Source organism: Ammospiza nelsoni, chromosome 21 (genome assembly GCF_027579445.1).
Source record: "Ammospiza nelsoni isolate bAmmNel1 chromosome 21, bAmmNel1.pri, whole genome shotgun sequence".
NCBI classification, from domain to species: Eukaryota; Metazoa; Chordata; class Aves; order Passeriformes; family Passerellidae; genus Ammospiza; species Ammospiza nelsoni.
In genome coordinates this window covers 3,708,860-3,722,226 of record NC_080653.1, presented here as the reverse complement: position 1 = coordinate 3,722,226, position 13,367 = coordinate 3,708,860, and the positions used below count along the sequence as shown (strand labels likewise).

Genomic DNA, 13,367 nt, shown 5'->3' with positions numbered 1-13,367 from the left:
GTCTCTACTCTAAACCAATCCAAAAGTGCCACCATCACAGCAGAAGATGGAGGCCAAGAAGAAGAAAGAAGGATAAGGCATGGACAGATTCCTCCATCTTGACTTCTAAACTCCCCTTCTAAAAACCCAAAATTCTACTTCTCACTCTGTGATAAATTAACTACGTTCAATGTGCCAGTGTTCACAGGGGTTTTTGGTTGAGGGAAGAGATGAGGATCTGACTCCATATTTCAGAAGGCCTGATTTATTATTTTATTATATATATTACATTAAAACTATACTAAAAGAATAGAAGAAAAGGTTTCATCAGAAGGCTGGCTAAGCTAAGAATAGAAAGGAATGATAACAAAGGGTCTGTCCCAGACTCTCTGTCCGAGCCAGCTCACTGTGATTGGCCATTAATTATAAACATCCAACATGGGCCAATCCCAGATGCACCTGTTGCATTCCACAGCAGCAGATAACCATTGTTTACATTTTGTTCCTGAGGCCTCCCAGCTTCTCAGGAGGAGAAATCCTAAGGAAAGGATTTTTCATGAAAAGATGTCTGTAACAATTCTATTTAAACTCTCGTGGCTTGTAAATCTTCATATAAGGTTGGTAATTGTTTCCATGGGTTAAAATCAAAGCCACAGGTGTCTTTGGCTGCGTGTCAAGGTCTCTGAGCCCCCTGGCAGGGGCTGGAGCCATCCAGGGCAGCCAGAAGGATGTCCTGGGTTCCAACACTGCAGGGTAAAGCTGTTGTGCTGTCCTCTGTTCTGCCCTTACAGGAGAGGCTCTGGGCTTGAACAGGCCTGTCATGGTGCCCTATAAACTCATCAGGGACAGTCCTGACTCTGTGGAGGTTACGGGGCTGCCGGACGACATCCCGTTCAGAAATCCCAACACCTACGACATTCACCGGCTGGAGAAGATCCTGAAGGCACGGGAGAGCATCCGAATAGTGATTATAAACCAGCTCCAGTAAGTTTTCCCAGCTTTGTGGTGGGGGATGCTTCTGTTTGTTAAGTGTTGTCCTTGCTCCTTCAGCCATAAGCAGAGCAGCTCACACTGAGGCCACCAGAGCCACCACGTGGACCTGCTCCATCCCTGTGCTGCAGGGAGGTGCCTGCCCATGGGTGGGCACACTGAAGGGTTACAGGGCCAATTTGTCCCCTCTTTCTTCTGTGATTTGGGATGGTGATGCTGGGAAGGTGCATGGGGGCTGATAACTCAGAGATCCAGCTGAGCTCTTTCAGGTTGCTTCTCTCCAGGATGTTCCAAGTCCCCTCTCCACACAAGGGGGTGTTGGAGGAGTCAGCTCAGGGTCAGGGTCTGGGCTGTGTCCAGCACAGGCAGGCACACAGGGTGAAACCACTGACTCACACCTTGTCTCTTCCACAGGCCATTTGCTGAAATCTGCACCGAGGCCAAACAAACAGGTAAGGGAAGGGCTGGGACATAACTATGGCTTTCCTGGCACTGTGGGAGAGAAAATGGATGGGAGTTGTGAGGAGGTGTTTGAACCTCCCACATACCCAGAGCAGGATGGGGGGAAGATCCTACCTACAAAAAGTTAGGCTCAGCATCTGTTCCAGAGTAAACTGTCCTATTGGAGGATTCCACTTCTGTGAGCTGTGGGAAGACTGGGCTGTTTGGCTCAAACTTTCAGCATGTTGTGGAGGATGTGATTATCCCTCTCCCATTAGCAGTTTACTCACCGTGAGCAATTTATTCCCTGGTTAAAGCCCTTAATTTGAGCCATCACTTAGCAGTTGAATTTCTGAGGCAACAAGGTTTTCTGTCATCCCTGGGAATGTGCTTCTCTCTCTGTCCCATCATCCTGATAAATCTCAGACAGTTTTAATCAAATGTGTCAGAATTAGCAGTCCTAGAGATAACCACAATCCTGTGTTTTATGGAAGGAGGTGGATGGATGGAGAGGGGAGATGGGGCAAGGCAGAGCATGCCAGAGTGTGAGCAAAGCTGGCAGCTCTGTGCCCCTCATGGAGGCCAAGCCTGTGCCACCAGTGGCAGCACAGCTGGGGATGCTCTGTGGAGGGCAAGGTCACAGTGGCAAAATGAGCCCCCACATTTAGGGACCACTCTCGGGGCTTGGACACCTCATGCCTTCCCTCTCTCCTTGCAGACAAAGACATCAGTGTTCCCAAACGGAAGCGGAAGAGGATCTCCGAAGGGAACTCGGTATCTTCCTCTTCCTCTTCTTCCTCTTCCTCTTCTTCCAATATGGAGTCTACATCATCAACAAATCAGATCTCGCTTGTGGTAAAGCCTTCCAGATATTAGGGGGGTTACTGCCTACCTATCTTTCTGCTTCAGGATGCTGCTCTGTTCTGCTCGAGCTGTCACCACCTCCCTGCACCTGACAAACCCTATAAAGTGTGATGTAAAGTGGCACGAGCAGGTTTGGCAAAGGAGGAGACACGCCTGTGGGGCTGTCTTGTTCTGCAGGGTTTGTCTGGGGGAGGTCAGCAGAGCGAGCCTGACACCCCCAGGGGCTCTCCTGCATTGCTGCAGTGTGTGCCTCAGCTTTAGTGGGTGCTGCATCTGAGACAGGCTCAGGCAAATCCCTCCATCCCCTGGGCTCAAACACGAGTGCTGGTGACATCACCTCAGGTCTGTACCTGGGTGTACCTCTAGCTCAGTTCTGGCAGCAGTTCTAGAATGCCACAAACCAGGAAAAATAGGAGATAAAGTCAGAGAGATGCATACAGCTGCACTCCTTCAGGGTTTGGCTTTGGTTGTGGATGATACCAAATAAAACTCCACAAAAATGCACAAGAGAAATAAAAACTTTGAAGGGTTTTTGTCAAGTTTGCTAGTGGTGTTTTGGTTTGGGGTTGGTTCTTTTCTCTTACTTGGAAAGTGGGAGCAACAGCCAGTTGTTGGAACATGTCAGAGATCTGATGTTTGCATGGTTTTGTGTTGTGCCCTAACGGAGACTTTTGCCTTCTTTTTCTCTCTCTCTCTTTCAGCAATGGCCCATGAACATGTACATGTTAGACTATGGTGGTCTAAACGTCCAGATCCCAGGACCTATTAACTATTAGACCTCAATATCAAATAAGAACCTCAAATGAAAGAAAAAATAAATAAATGTAATTTATGTAAAAAGTGTATATTCCAATATGTATCGATGCCTTTTAGTTTTTCCAATGATTTTTACACTATATTCCTGCCACCAAGGCCTTTTTAAATAAAAATAAAAAGTGTTGCCTTGCTCTTAAAAGTACTTATTTTATTGCATATCTTATTGATAAATAACATTTATAGGTAAGGATAAGGGCAGAAGGGCACCCCTTGGACAGGCCTTGTTGGGCTTTGGCAGCTCAGTGACTCCTTAGTGTCATCAGTGCCTGAAGCCAAGAGGTCTGAAATGTTTTAATGCTTCATTTAATTTAGCTCGAAGGTGTAAAAATTCATGTACAGAGCTGCCAGAGGAGTGGTACCAAACTGCAGTGGTGACACAGGAGGGAGCCAGCCCTCCCAAGCATCAGTCACCTGCACCCATGAGTTCTGTTGGCTCCTAAGCCCAAATGCATTTGCATTAAGGGGGAAGGAGGTTTCAGCCCCCCAAGAGGTGAGATCCCCCCCAAGCCCTCCTGTGTGGAGTCTCCTGCCATCCCAGACTTGGAAAGGCACAGAAAGGTTGGATTGTGTGCATTTAACTGGCATTTGAACCAGGAAAAACTTCCAGCCACTGAAGTCCTTCATGATTTATGGTTTTATGATTATCATTCTATGATGTTATGGGAGGCTTTGATGCCTTTTGGGGAAGGAAGGTCCCACAACAGAATAGTGGAATTGTTTAATTTGGAGAAGATCTGTAAGATTGAGTCCAACCATGAACCCAGCACTGCCATGTTCTCCACTAAACCACATGCCTGAGGACCACATCCCCATGTTTCATGAATGGTGGCAGGATGATGGTGATGCTTGCACTTTCCTGGACAGTTTATTTCAAAGCCTCACCTCCCTTTTGTTGACATTTTCCCTAATACCAAATCTAAACATCCCCTGGGGAAACCTGAGGCCATTTCCTCTTGTTGTATCACTTTACTTGTGAGAAGAGACCACTGCCTGCCTGGCTACAACATCTCAGGTGGTTTTAAGTAAGAAGGTCCCCCTGAGCCTCCTGTTCTGATCACACTGATACTCCACAGCACTGGACCACTGCTGGTGGCAATGCTGAGTGCAGGCAGGGTGCCCCCAGACTCCTCCATGTACCCTGGACTACCTTCCCCCATGTAATAAACAAACCAATAAATTGAGGGAGGGGTATAATTTGACGTTCCTGCCCTTATATTTCCATTCCATTCCTGGAGTTTGCAGAAGCTAAAGCTGTTATTTCCCCCTGCATGTGTTTAACTTTGCTTTGTGCCTGCTGAGAGCCCTGCATGGGTGAGACACTGTGGGAATGTCAGTGTGAGAAAGCAAGAAGAAGAAGAAGAAGAAACATCCTGGCTTGTGTGCAGGTAAATGCAGCCCAGCCTGAGCCACCAGTAAAGCAAAAACCCTGGGGCTTCTAGCTCTGGAGTCATTGTACACAGGGATATGAGGCCTCACTGTGAGGTGCCCATTGCTGAGTGTCCCTCCAGGATGGGTCACCACAGGCTTGTCACAGCAAAGCTGCCCCACCAGCAGCAGCTGTGGCCTCCAGGTGGGTGGATGGTGGCAGACAGAGGGTCAAAACCACTCCTGACAGTTTGCCCGAGTGGAATCTGCTGCTCTGTTTGTTTTACATGTGTTCACTCTGCTTGAGTCTGTCTCTTCAGGCCAGGAGAAGGCTTTGGGCAGGGCATGGAAGTGTTATTTGATGGGGAGTAGACATGTTTCAAGGCAGCTGCAGTTTCCTGGATCTGGACTTGAATTTGTTCTGGAGTTAGATGTAAATGATCACACAAGATAACAAAATCCCAAGTAAATGTAGGTTATGGCACAAAAGTGGTGAAGTCTGTATCAGTAACCCCAGTTAGAAATAGTTTAACATCTGAGCCTTTGCATCAAAATCTGAGACTTTCTTGTTTCTGCCTGATACTCAAACCTGTGGCATCTCCAGTTAGGAAACATGATTCAGAGATAAAAACTCATTTTGTCTTCCCAAATGTCTGAAAGGGGCTTATTTGCATCTACCAAGTAGATGTCTCATAAGAGGGCACACTTATTATTACTTTTTATTTTTTTGTGTTAAGGACATATGTCGACGGAAGGAGACCCAGACATCAATTTGATCATCACAGGCCCAATTTTATTGATCAGTACGGCGGGTTAAATACAGTTAATAATGAGCTTCATACATATTGCAAAAGTTGAGCTCAGGATTGGTCAGTTACATATCAGCACCTACGCCTACTTCTGCATTCCTATGGTTCTACTTTTGATACTTTTCACATATTCTCAGGATATATTCAGGAATAATCTCTACTCCCTCTCCTCGTTGCAGCAAGGTCACTGCTGACCTTTCCTTTCATCTTGCTGACTGCTGACTTTCTTCCTTCAGCTTAACCAGCAGCATTATTTCAGTATGGCCTTTCTCAGCTAACCAACTATTAATAAATCTCTCCACAGACATAGAAGTCTGATGCCATAACACTGAAGGTTTTAGCATGGTTTAGCAATGACAGGGATGTTTGAGGCTGCTGCTGGAGGCTCTGCCAGCCTGAGGGCTGGAGTGCTGTACCCACACAGGCCCTGATGATGCTGCCAAAAGGCAGAGGTGAATGCAAGCACTGGAGTTAAATTAGGGCATGGGAACTGTGCTGGGGACTCATGATTTAGTTCAGAGAGCTGAATGTGATCATAAAGGCTGTGAATGGAAACTGAGCAAAGAGACTCTCCCCCTCTCCCCAGCATCCCCAGCTCAGAGCTGGTGAGGAAGATGGGGCAGGGGAGGGCTGGCTGTGCCCCTGGGGCTGAGTCACCACACTGGGCTCAGGTTTTCTTCCCCAAGTTTCCTGATCCATGATATGGAACCCTCTCACTAAAGGCAGCTTGTGCCCTGCTCCATCTGCTTGGCTGGGAGCTCTGCATCCACCTGGCACCTCCAGTGCCCCCAGATGGGTCTGGACACTGCTGGTTTTGGTAACAGAGGCATTTTGAGCAGTGATAGCAATGATTCCTGCTGGGATTTTGAGGAGTTGCAGGGCCACAACATCCACTTTCCATTTTCTGTGGCTGGGGTGGGAAACTCCTGCCCTGGTGCCTGTGCTTGCTTCTTGTTGGAAGACAGAACTTTCCTATTAATTTAATTAGTTGTTTTAATTAACTTCAAGCAGTGCCTACTTTTAGCCAGCACTAATTAAGTTTCTTCACAGGCTCTTATTGTTACTTTGATCATTAAATCACTGAAACATTAAGTTTGCTAAAACTAACCCTGACAAGCTTCAGTAAACAAAGCCAAAGGGAGCTGAAGATTGGACACATGGGATCTTAAATTTATAACCCTTCTAGGACCTTGGAGTAACCAGAAGATACAGAAGAGATTAAGACCTGCAAAGTTGGACACCCCCTATCTTAGAAAAAGATGATAAGAGGACTAAAGAATGTGAGTCAAATTAGCATGAAGAGTACAAAATCAATAACCATTAAAGGATAGAATTCTAATTAATTAAAAGAATTATGTAACTTAGAAACCATGAACATTATTTCTTTGTTTGCTAAAAATGTAAAAAATAAATGAAAATTACTCATATCAGCATCTGTGTGGAGGCTGGAACTTTGTCAGCCACACACACACCTCTGGGCCAAGAATAAAGTAATGTCTTACTCCCTAACACTGAAAAGAAAGTGTTAGAGAGTCTTATTTATCCTGATTGATTTTTTAATTTATCCTGATGATTTTGACAACAATTTACTTGCGACCCCAGATTGGACAATGCTTTTGATGCTCCATGGATTTACAGGATGGAGGACTCTGGTGTGCCTCAAAAGCTTTTTTCAGGGAAATCCTTTGATCCTATAATCCAATGAATTCAAGGCAAAACCTCTGGGTTTTATTAAGGCATTATTGAGGATATAAAATTATATCTAACCATAAGCTGCAGCAGAGAATCCCTCCAGAAATTGAGCTCTATAATACAATTGGGTTATTAAAGTAATGATATAATTTGTTATTTTCTATTAAAAGTTATTGTAAAACTATATAAGTGTGTATCAAAAGTTTTCAAGTCCCCAGCTAATTAGAAAAGTGTACTTTTAAGGGAGTACAAGTCCCCAGCTAAATGGAAAACTGTAAGTGGTTAACAAAAGCACTGCTGGGCTCAGAGGTTTTTGTAACTGTGCTGGCTTGTGTAAGATCATGCACTAGCTAACACAGGAATGCCCATAGCACAATTTCAGTCCTGGGAAAGGTTGCATAAAGTTGCAAAAAATTACTAAAAGGTTGTAAAAGGTTATTTAAAAAATAATTGTAGGAGCTTTTAAAAATATTTTAAAAGTGTAGAAAGTTTATTTTTGGTAAGGTGGTAAATGTGGTGTGGGACTGTCCTCATAGCTCCTGGGAGAAGGAATTCCCCAAGTCTCCCCTTGAGTTGTGTTTTAAGGAACTGGAAAAGGTGTGGGGTGGGAGATGTGTATGTGATCCCCTGACATGAAAACAACTTGTTGAATATTATTATCCTTGGTGGCTGATGTATGAGCTAAGCAATCACAAAAAGGGGCGTGTTAATGGGACTGACAATTTTGCACCTAATGCTGTTTTGTATGATGATTTATTTTTTTTGATTTGCAGAATAATCCTGAGTTGCAGAACAAATATATGCATGGTGTTAAAAGAATAAAAAAACATTCAAAAGGGGCTGAGAGGGGGTGACAGACTTTCTCCCAGCTGCAGGTGTGCAGAAAATCAGGCTATGAAAAGCCAGTGTCCATAAAGGTGAAAGCAATGAGAGGGAGGTGTTTTTACAAACAAACTGTGGGCCTGATGGTAGATAAGGCCAAAAATGGAGAGGTGAAGGAAGCAATGGGGAGAACCATAAATTCCATAGGAATTCCCCTAATTGACGCAGACTGTCACTGACTCAAGACTGTGCTACATCTTTGGATTTAGAGAAAAAGAACAGGGACACAAGGAAAAAGAAAAACAAGAGGGGTATTCACTAGAAGGGGGTATTAGGCATTTCAGGAACTCTGTACCTCTCAAGTACCTCAGGCAATGGAAAAAGAGAGAGGAAAATGCAGCCAGGAAATTAGGAGAAAAATGAGGGTGCATCCTCTAAAATTTTTGAGATATCCCGTGGGGAATGCCCCATGGCCTCTCCTTTTATTCTAATAAAGTTACAGGACTCCTCTGTCTTCTTTTTGGACATAAACCTCTGGTGTTCATGGATTATTTTTCCTGACAAAGGAGACAGAGGAGTCCTGCAATTTTATTCAAATTAAGGGACAGAAGCCACTTGGGGTGCACACACCTGCGGGGTTTTCTCTCTTGAGGTCTTGGAGGACACAAGCTCCTTTTATCCTAAACCCCTGGCTGTATGTTGCCCTCTTCATTTCCCCTTTGGCTGAGACACTGGGAAGGTACAGCTTTCCCAAACTGCCTACCCCATATCCCCCCATTGGACCTGTCATTTTAGCTGAAAATTCAGAAACTGAAGCTTGTGCAGACCCACTTGTCTGTTTCAGGATTCAGGCTGTCTGGGCTCTCTAGGCAATCAGCTGACCAATGGAGATGTTCAAAAAGCAGCACTTTTGCCAGAGGTCTCCGGGATCCTCCTTTTGATCCCTTTTGCTCCCCAGCCATTGCTGGGGGGGCCAGGGGAGGGGGAAGTGGTGCTGTGTTTTCCACCAGAGGTGTTGGAGATAATGAAGAGTGGTGGGGCAGAAGAAAGAGGGGAGATTTTATATAAAGGACAGTAACCAGTGGATGCCAGGAGCTTTGACCCTGCAAATATTAAAACAACTCCACAGAGGGAGTCATTGAAGATTGGCAGAGACCCTCCTCAAGATGTCCTACCTTGGGTCTTTTTATTTTAGCAAAACAAGCTATGGAGGGCTGCCCAGCTAAAGCTGACAGCCAGACTGCAAAGGGGAGTGCAAGGCAGGGGAGTGACCTTGGGCTATGTGTCCAAGGATGCAAGCTGTATTCTGCTGAGATGCCCTGGACAACAGGGCTTAAATACCTTCTGGCAGTGGTATTGAAATAAATAGGGGAGGAGATCTTTCTCCTTTTAATGCTTTTATTAAAAATCAGCTCGGGTGGGAAGAACCAATGGGTCTGCGTTCATGCCACCGCTGCTCCCAGGAGTGGCACAGAGAAGGAGGAAAATGCAGCTGTGTCTGCTGGTCTGTGGGCAGAGCTGGGGCTTCCATCCTCACCAGAGCATCAGGAGATTCCCAGTTATTTGGTTTGACATTTGAGGTCCTGTTTCCAGCCGACATCTTTAGGTTATGGTGAGGGGTAAAAAGGGTCTTAGCGGACACTGGATTCTGTTCCTCACATCTAGACATCACTTTGATCCCTCAATTCCGTGTTGCCTCGTTGTTTTTAGGGGGTTTTGCTAGGTTTGGTGAGGAGTTTCTTCATTTGCATGCCAACCCCAATGTTCCCTCCTCTTCACCATGCGGGTGCCATCCTCCAGGAAGCAGCAGGGGGATACTCGAGAAAAAGGGAAATTCCCAACCATCAGCAACATGTAGTTAATGAAAAACTATTAACAACAGGTGATTACAACAACAAACAGCTAGAACTCCACCTTGGCAGCAACTGGCTCAGCCTGTGAACTCTGCAACCTTTAAAAAAATGGGCAACATTTCTATTCATAACAGTATGCCAGCTGGCAGGGTGACCAGAGGCGTTTCTGGTGACTTCAGCAACTACTGTGTCAGTTATTTAAGTATTTTTTGGAACAAGTAATTCCAGGGTATAAGATTGTGGGGGCAATGGACTGAGCTGGATTTTACAGGGGGAATCCTTCAAGGGATTATGGCTGCTTTGAGACTTCAGTGGGACCCCCACACCCCCTGGCACCCTGAGAATTGAGGTCAAGCAGGAAGGATGAATGGACAAATAATGAAACACCTTTGAAGCTGGTGACAGAAACTAAGCCATGGGCATGGCTTTTGCCATTAGCTGGGGCAAAAATGAGAGCCAAACCCTGAGGAAATCATTCCCCTTGGAATTAATTTTCAATGTGTCAGGGAGAGGGAAGATTATACCAGTATGTGTTCAGGACACTGTGTCTCTTGAAATCTCAGTGACAGAAAGCCCAGTTAGCACAGATGCTGCCTTTGGACCTTGCTGTTGATAACATCCAAGCAGGACCACAGGAACAGCAGTCAGGAGAGCTGAACAGGGGTGGGCCCATCATATTTGAGTCAAGGTCTCTAAAACCCCAGAGATCTTGACTTCTCAGCAGGGGGAAAAGGATGGGAGTCTTTGGCTATCAGTAGCCATGGATCATCTACAAGGAGCTCTGGTGATTGTAGGCTGATCTGAGCTGTTAATGTCTTCTTTATTCACTGTATTTACTGTATTCTGTTTACTTGCCACATCTCTTGCAGGGGCCCGATGCAGAAAAGTTGGGAGGGATGTTTGAAATGTTAATCTTCCTACCGTGCCAGGTTGTTAAAAAAATTAAAGTTAGTAATGTCTAGGGTTTGTAAAGACAAATTGAGAAATACTAAGAGGAGGGGTTGATAGGGAAGATGTGTGCTAACCTCTTTACAAACAATTCTATGGGTGTTAATGGCTTTGAAATGTCTTAATGTCTCTACTAACTTCAAGCAGCAGGTTTGTTGCAGAGCCCAGACAGCCTGACTCCTGAAACAGTCAAGTGGGTCTGCACAAGCCTGAGGTTCTGAACTTTGGGGTAAAATCAGGCTCAAAGGGAGGACATGTGGTAAGCAGTTTGGGAGGGCTGTACCTTCCTAGTGGAATGGGGAAAGAAGGAAGGGAACATGTGGCCAGGAGTTTAGGATAAAAGGAGGGTGTGCACCAGAAACCCGAGAGAGAGAATCCAGTGGGTGAGTGCCTCGGTGGCTTCTCTCCCTTTATTCAAATAAAGTGGTAGGACTCGTCCGCCTCCTTGTCTCCTTAATGAACACGGGGTTTTGAAAGCGTGATTTTCCATACAATTGGGAACTCTTCATGGAAGAAGTTTCATGGACCAGCTTTGTGAAAAATGGAATCTGAAATGCTGGGAATGTGGTGGTAACTCAGCACAAGGTAACAGAGGCCAAAGCTCTGACACCCAACATGTCAGCTCAGAAAGCAGAGCTGATTGCGTTTGACAAGAGCATTATGTCTCTCACAGGATCAGACTGTAATTATACGGACTGCTTCGAAATTTACTTTTGGAGAGGTCTACATGAACTCGTGGAAAGAGAGGGAGCTATGAACTTCTCAGGGACTTCCTGTGAAACATAGAAGAATAATACAGATGTTGTTAGAAGGGGGGCAGCTATCTCAGAAGGTGGCAGTAATGCATTGTAAAGCTCATCAATTCGGAGAGATCCCAGTAAATATTGGAAATGCCTGGCAGACAAACCAGCCAAGGAGGCTGCCAGTGGGGACATCCTGTTGTTCTCACCTAAGAATTACCAGGATTTGGACAAGGAGGCTGCTGATTACCAGGCTGAGGATAAGAAATTGGCAAAATTGTTAGATGCTGAAAAGAGTACTGAAGGATGGTGAATTACACCCAGCAAACACATAATAATTCCCCAACACATGAAGAAAATGGTGGAGAAACAACAGAAGGTTGCTCACTGGGGAATAGACTCTATGGTAGAAGTATTGAAACCTCAAGTTTTGAGCATATGAATGACTGGCACTGTGAAAGCATTGTTAAAAAGTGTCCAACCTGTTTAAAGAAGGCACATTAGATTGGGCACCCTGCATTTGGGACTGTGTATAGAAAGGAAATTGAGCAGGAGACTATTGGCAAATAGACTTTGCAGAGGTTTCTGCACAAAATGGGTACCAGCAGATGCTTTTTCAGGATGGAGAGAAGCTTTTCCTTGTCGCACCAACAAAGCTAGCAAGGTGGTAAAGATTTTGTTCAAAGAAATTATCCTGAGGTCTGGACTACCAGTGGGAATGTCATCAGACAGAGGTTCACACTACATTGCTGAAATAGAGCAAAGGCCAAATAAAACAGTAGGGGTGAAGTGAGACTTGCACACTCTATGGAGACCTAAGTGGAGCAGGGAAGTTGAAAGAATGAATCAAAGCTTAACAGTAACATTGTGACCCAGAAATACTGACCTACTTCGAAAAAAAGTCAGATTGCACTTCATTACTGGTTTCCCTCAGCTTTAATTCTCACAGCCTCCCTAATCTTGATCCTGCAGTAGTAGAGTGTTTCTACACATGGGTTTTGTGTATGATGTGATTATGGGAATTGCTGAATTGGAGCCACTCCATGATGGAAGGAATGAGGGACTTGTTAGAAACAAACTATGGGTCTGCTGGTAAATAAAGCCAGATATTGAGAGAGAAAAGAATCAATGGAAGGGATTCCAATGATTGATAAATGGAATGAGAGATTTGCCTTTACAAAGAAACTGTAGGTCTGCTGAGAAATAAAACTGGATACTCAGAGATGAAAGAAACAATGGGAAAAACCATAAGTACCATAAGGAATTCCACTGAGTGACACGAGAAAAAGACAAAGTGGGGGGGTTTACATTAGAAGGGGGTCTTGGGTGTTTCAGGAAGTCTGTGCCACTCAAGTACTTCAGGCAATGGGGAAAGAGAGAGGGACATGCTCAGGAAATTAGGATACAAAGGAGGCTGCATCCTCCAAAAATTTGAGAGATCCCAGGGGAAATGCCCCATGTCCTCTCCCTTTATTTGAATAAAGTTACAGGACTCTTCTGTCTCCTTTTTGGACACAAACCTCTGATGTTTGTGGATTAATTTGTAAATTAACAACATTAATCATCTGACAATTTGGGGTCTCATCTGGTATGTTTCCACCATGGGATATCTCAAAATTTTTAGAGGATGCAGCTTCATTTTTCTCCTAATTTCCTGGCCACATGTCCCTCTCTCTATCCCCATTGCCTGAGGTACAGACTTCTGGAAACACCTAAGACCCTCTTCCAATGTCTTTGTCTTTTCCTTGTGTCACTCAGTGGAATTCCTAATGGTATTTATGGTTCTTCCCATTGTTTCTTTCATCTCTCAGTATCCAGTTTTATTTCTCAGCAGACCTACAGTTTCTTTGTAAAGGTAAATCTCTCATTCCATTTATCAATCAGTGGAATCCTTCCCATTGTTTCTTTTCTCTCTCAGTATCTGGCTTTATTTACTAGCAGACCCACAGTTTGTTTCTAAAGACAAGTCCCTCATTCCTTTCAAGAGGAAACTGTCAGGACCCAGCACATCCCTCTGGCTGTCCTGAGCAGCTCAGACCCTGCCAGGG

General features: G+C 44.8%; 1 protein-coding gene across 2 annotated transcripts in view; it reads left to right on the top strand.

Annotated features, from left to right (window-relative positions):
• Positions 1 to 3,229, top strand: part of GTF2IRD1 (GTF2I repeat domain containing 1) — a 51,087-nt gene extending 47,858 nt beyond the window's left edge. Inside the window, exons 24-27 of one of the 2 annotated variants that reach the window (XM_059486857.1) lie at positions 771 to 963; positions 1,384 to 1,421; positions 2,129 to 2,184; positions 2,976 to 3,229. In XM_059486857.1, the coding sequence (XP_059342840.1) occupies positions 771 to 963; positions 1,384 to 1,421; positions 2,129 to 2,184; positions 2,976 to 3,050 (362 nt within the window). In that variant the 3' untranslated portion in view covers positions 3,051 to 3,229. Of the gene's footprint in view, positions 1 to 770; positions 964 to 1,383; positions 1,422 to 2,128; positions 2,266 to 2,975 lie in introns of both variants that reach the window. The other variant, XM_059486856.1, reaches the window with a different exon arrangement.
• The last annotated feature ends 10,138 nt before the right edge of the window (positions 3,230 to 13,367 follow it).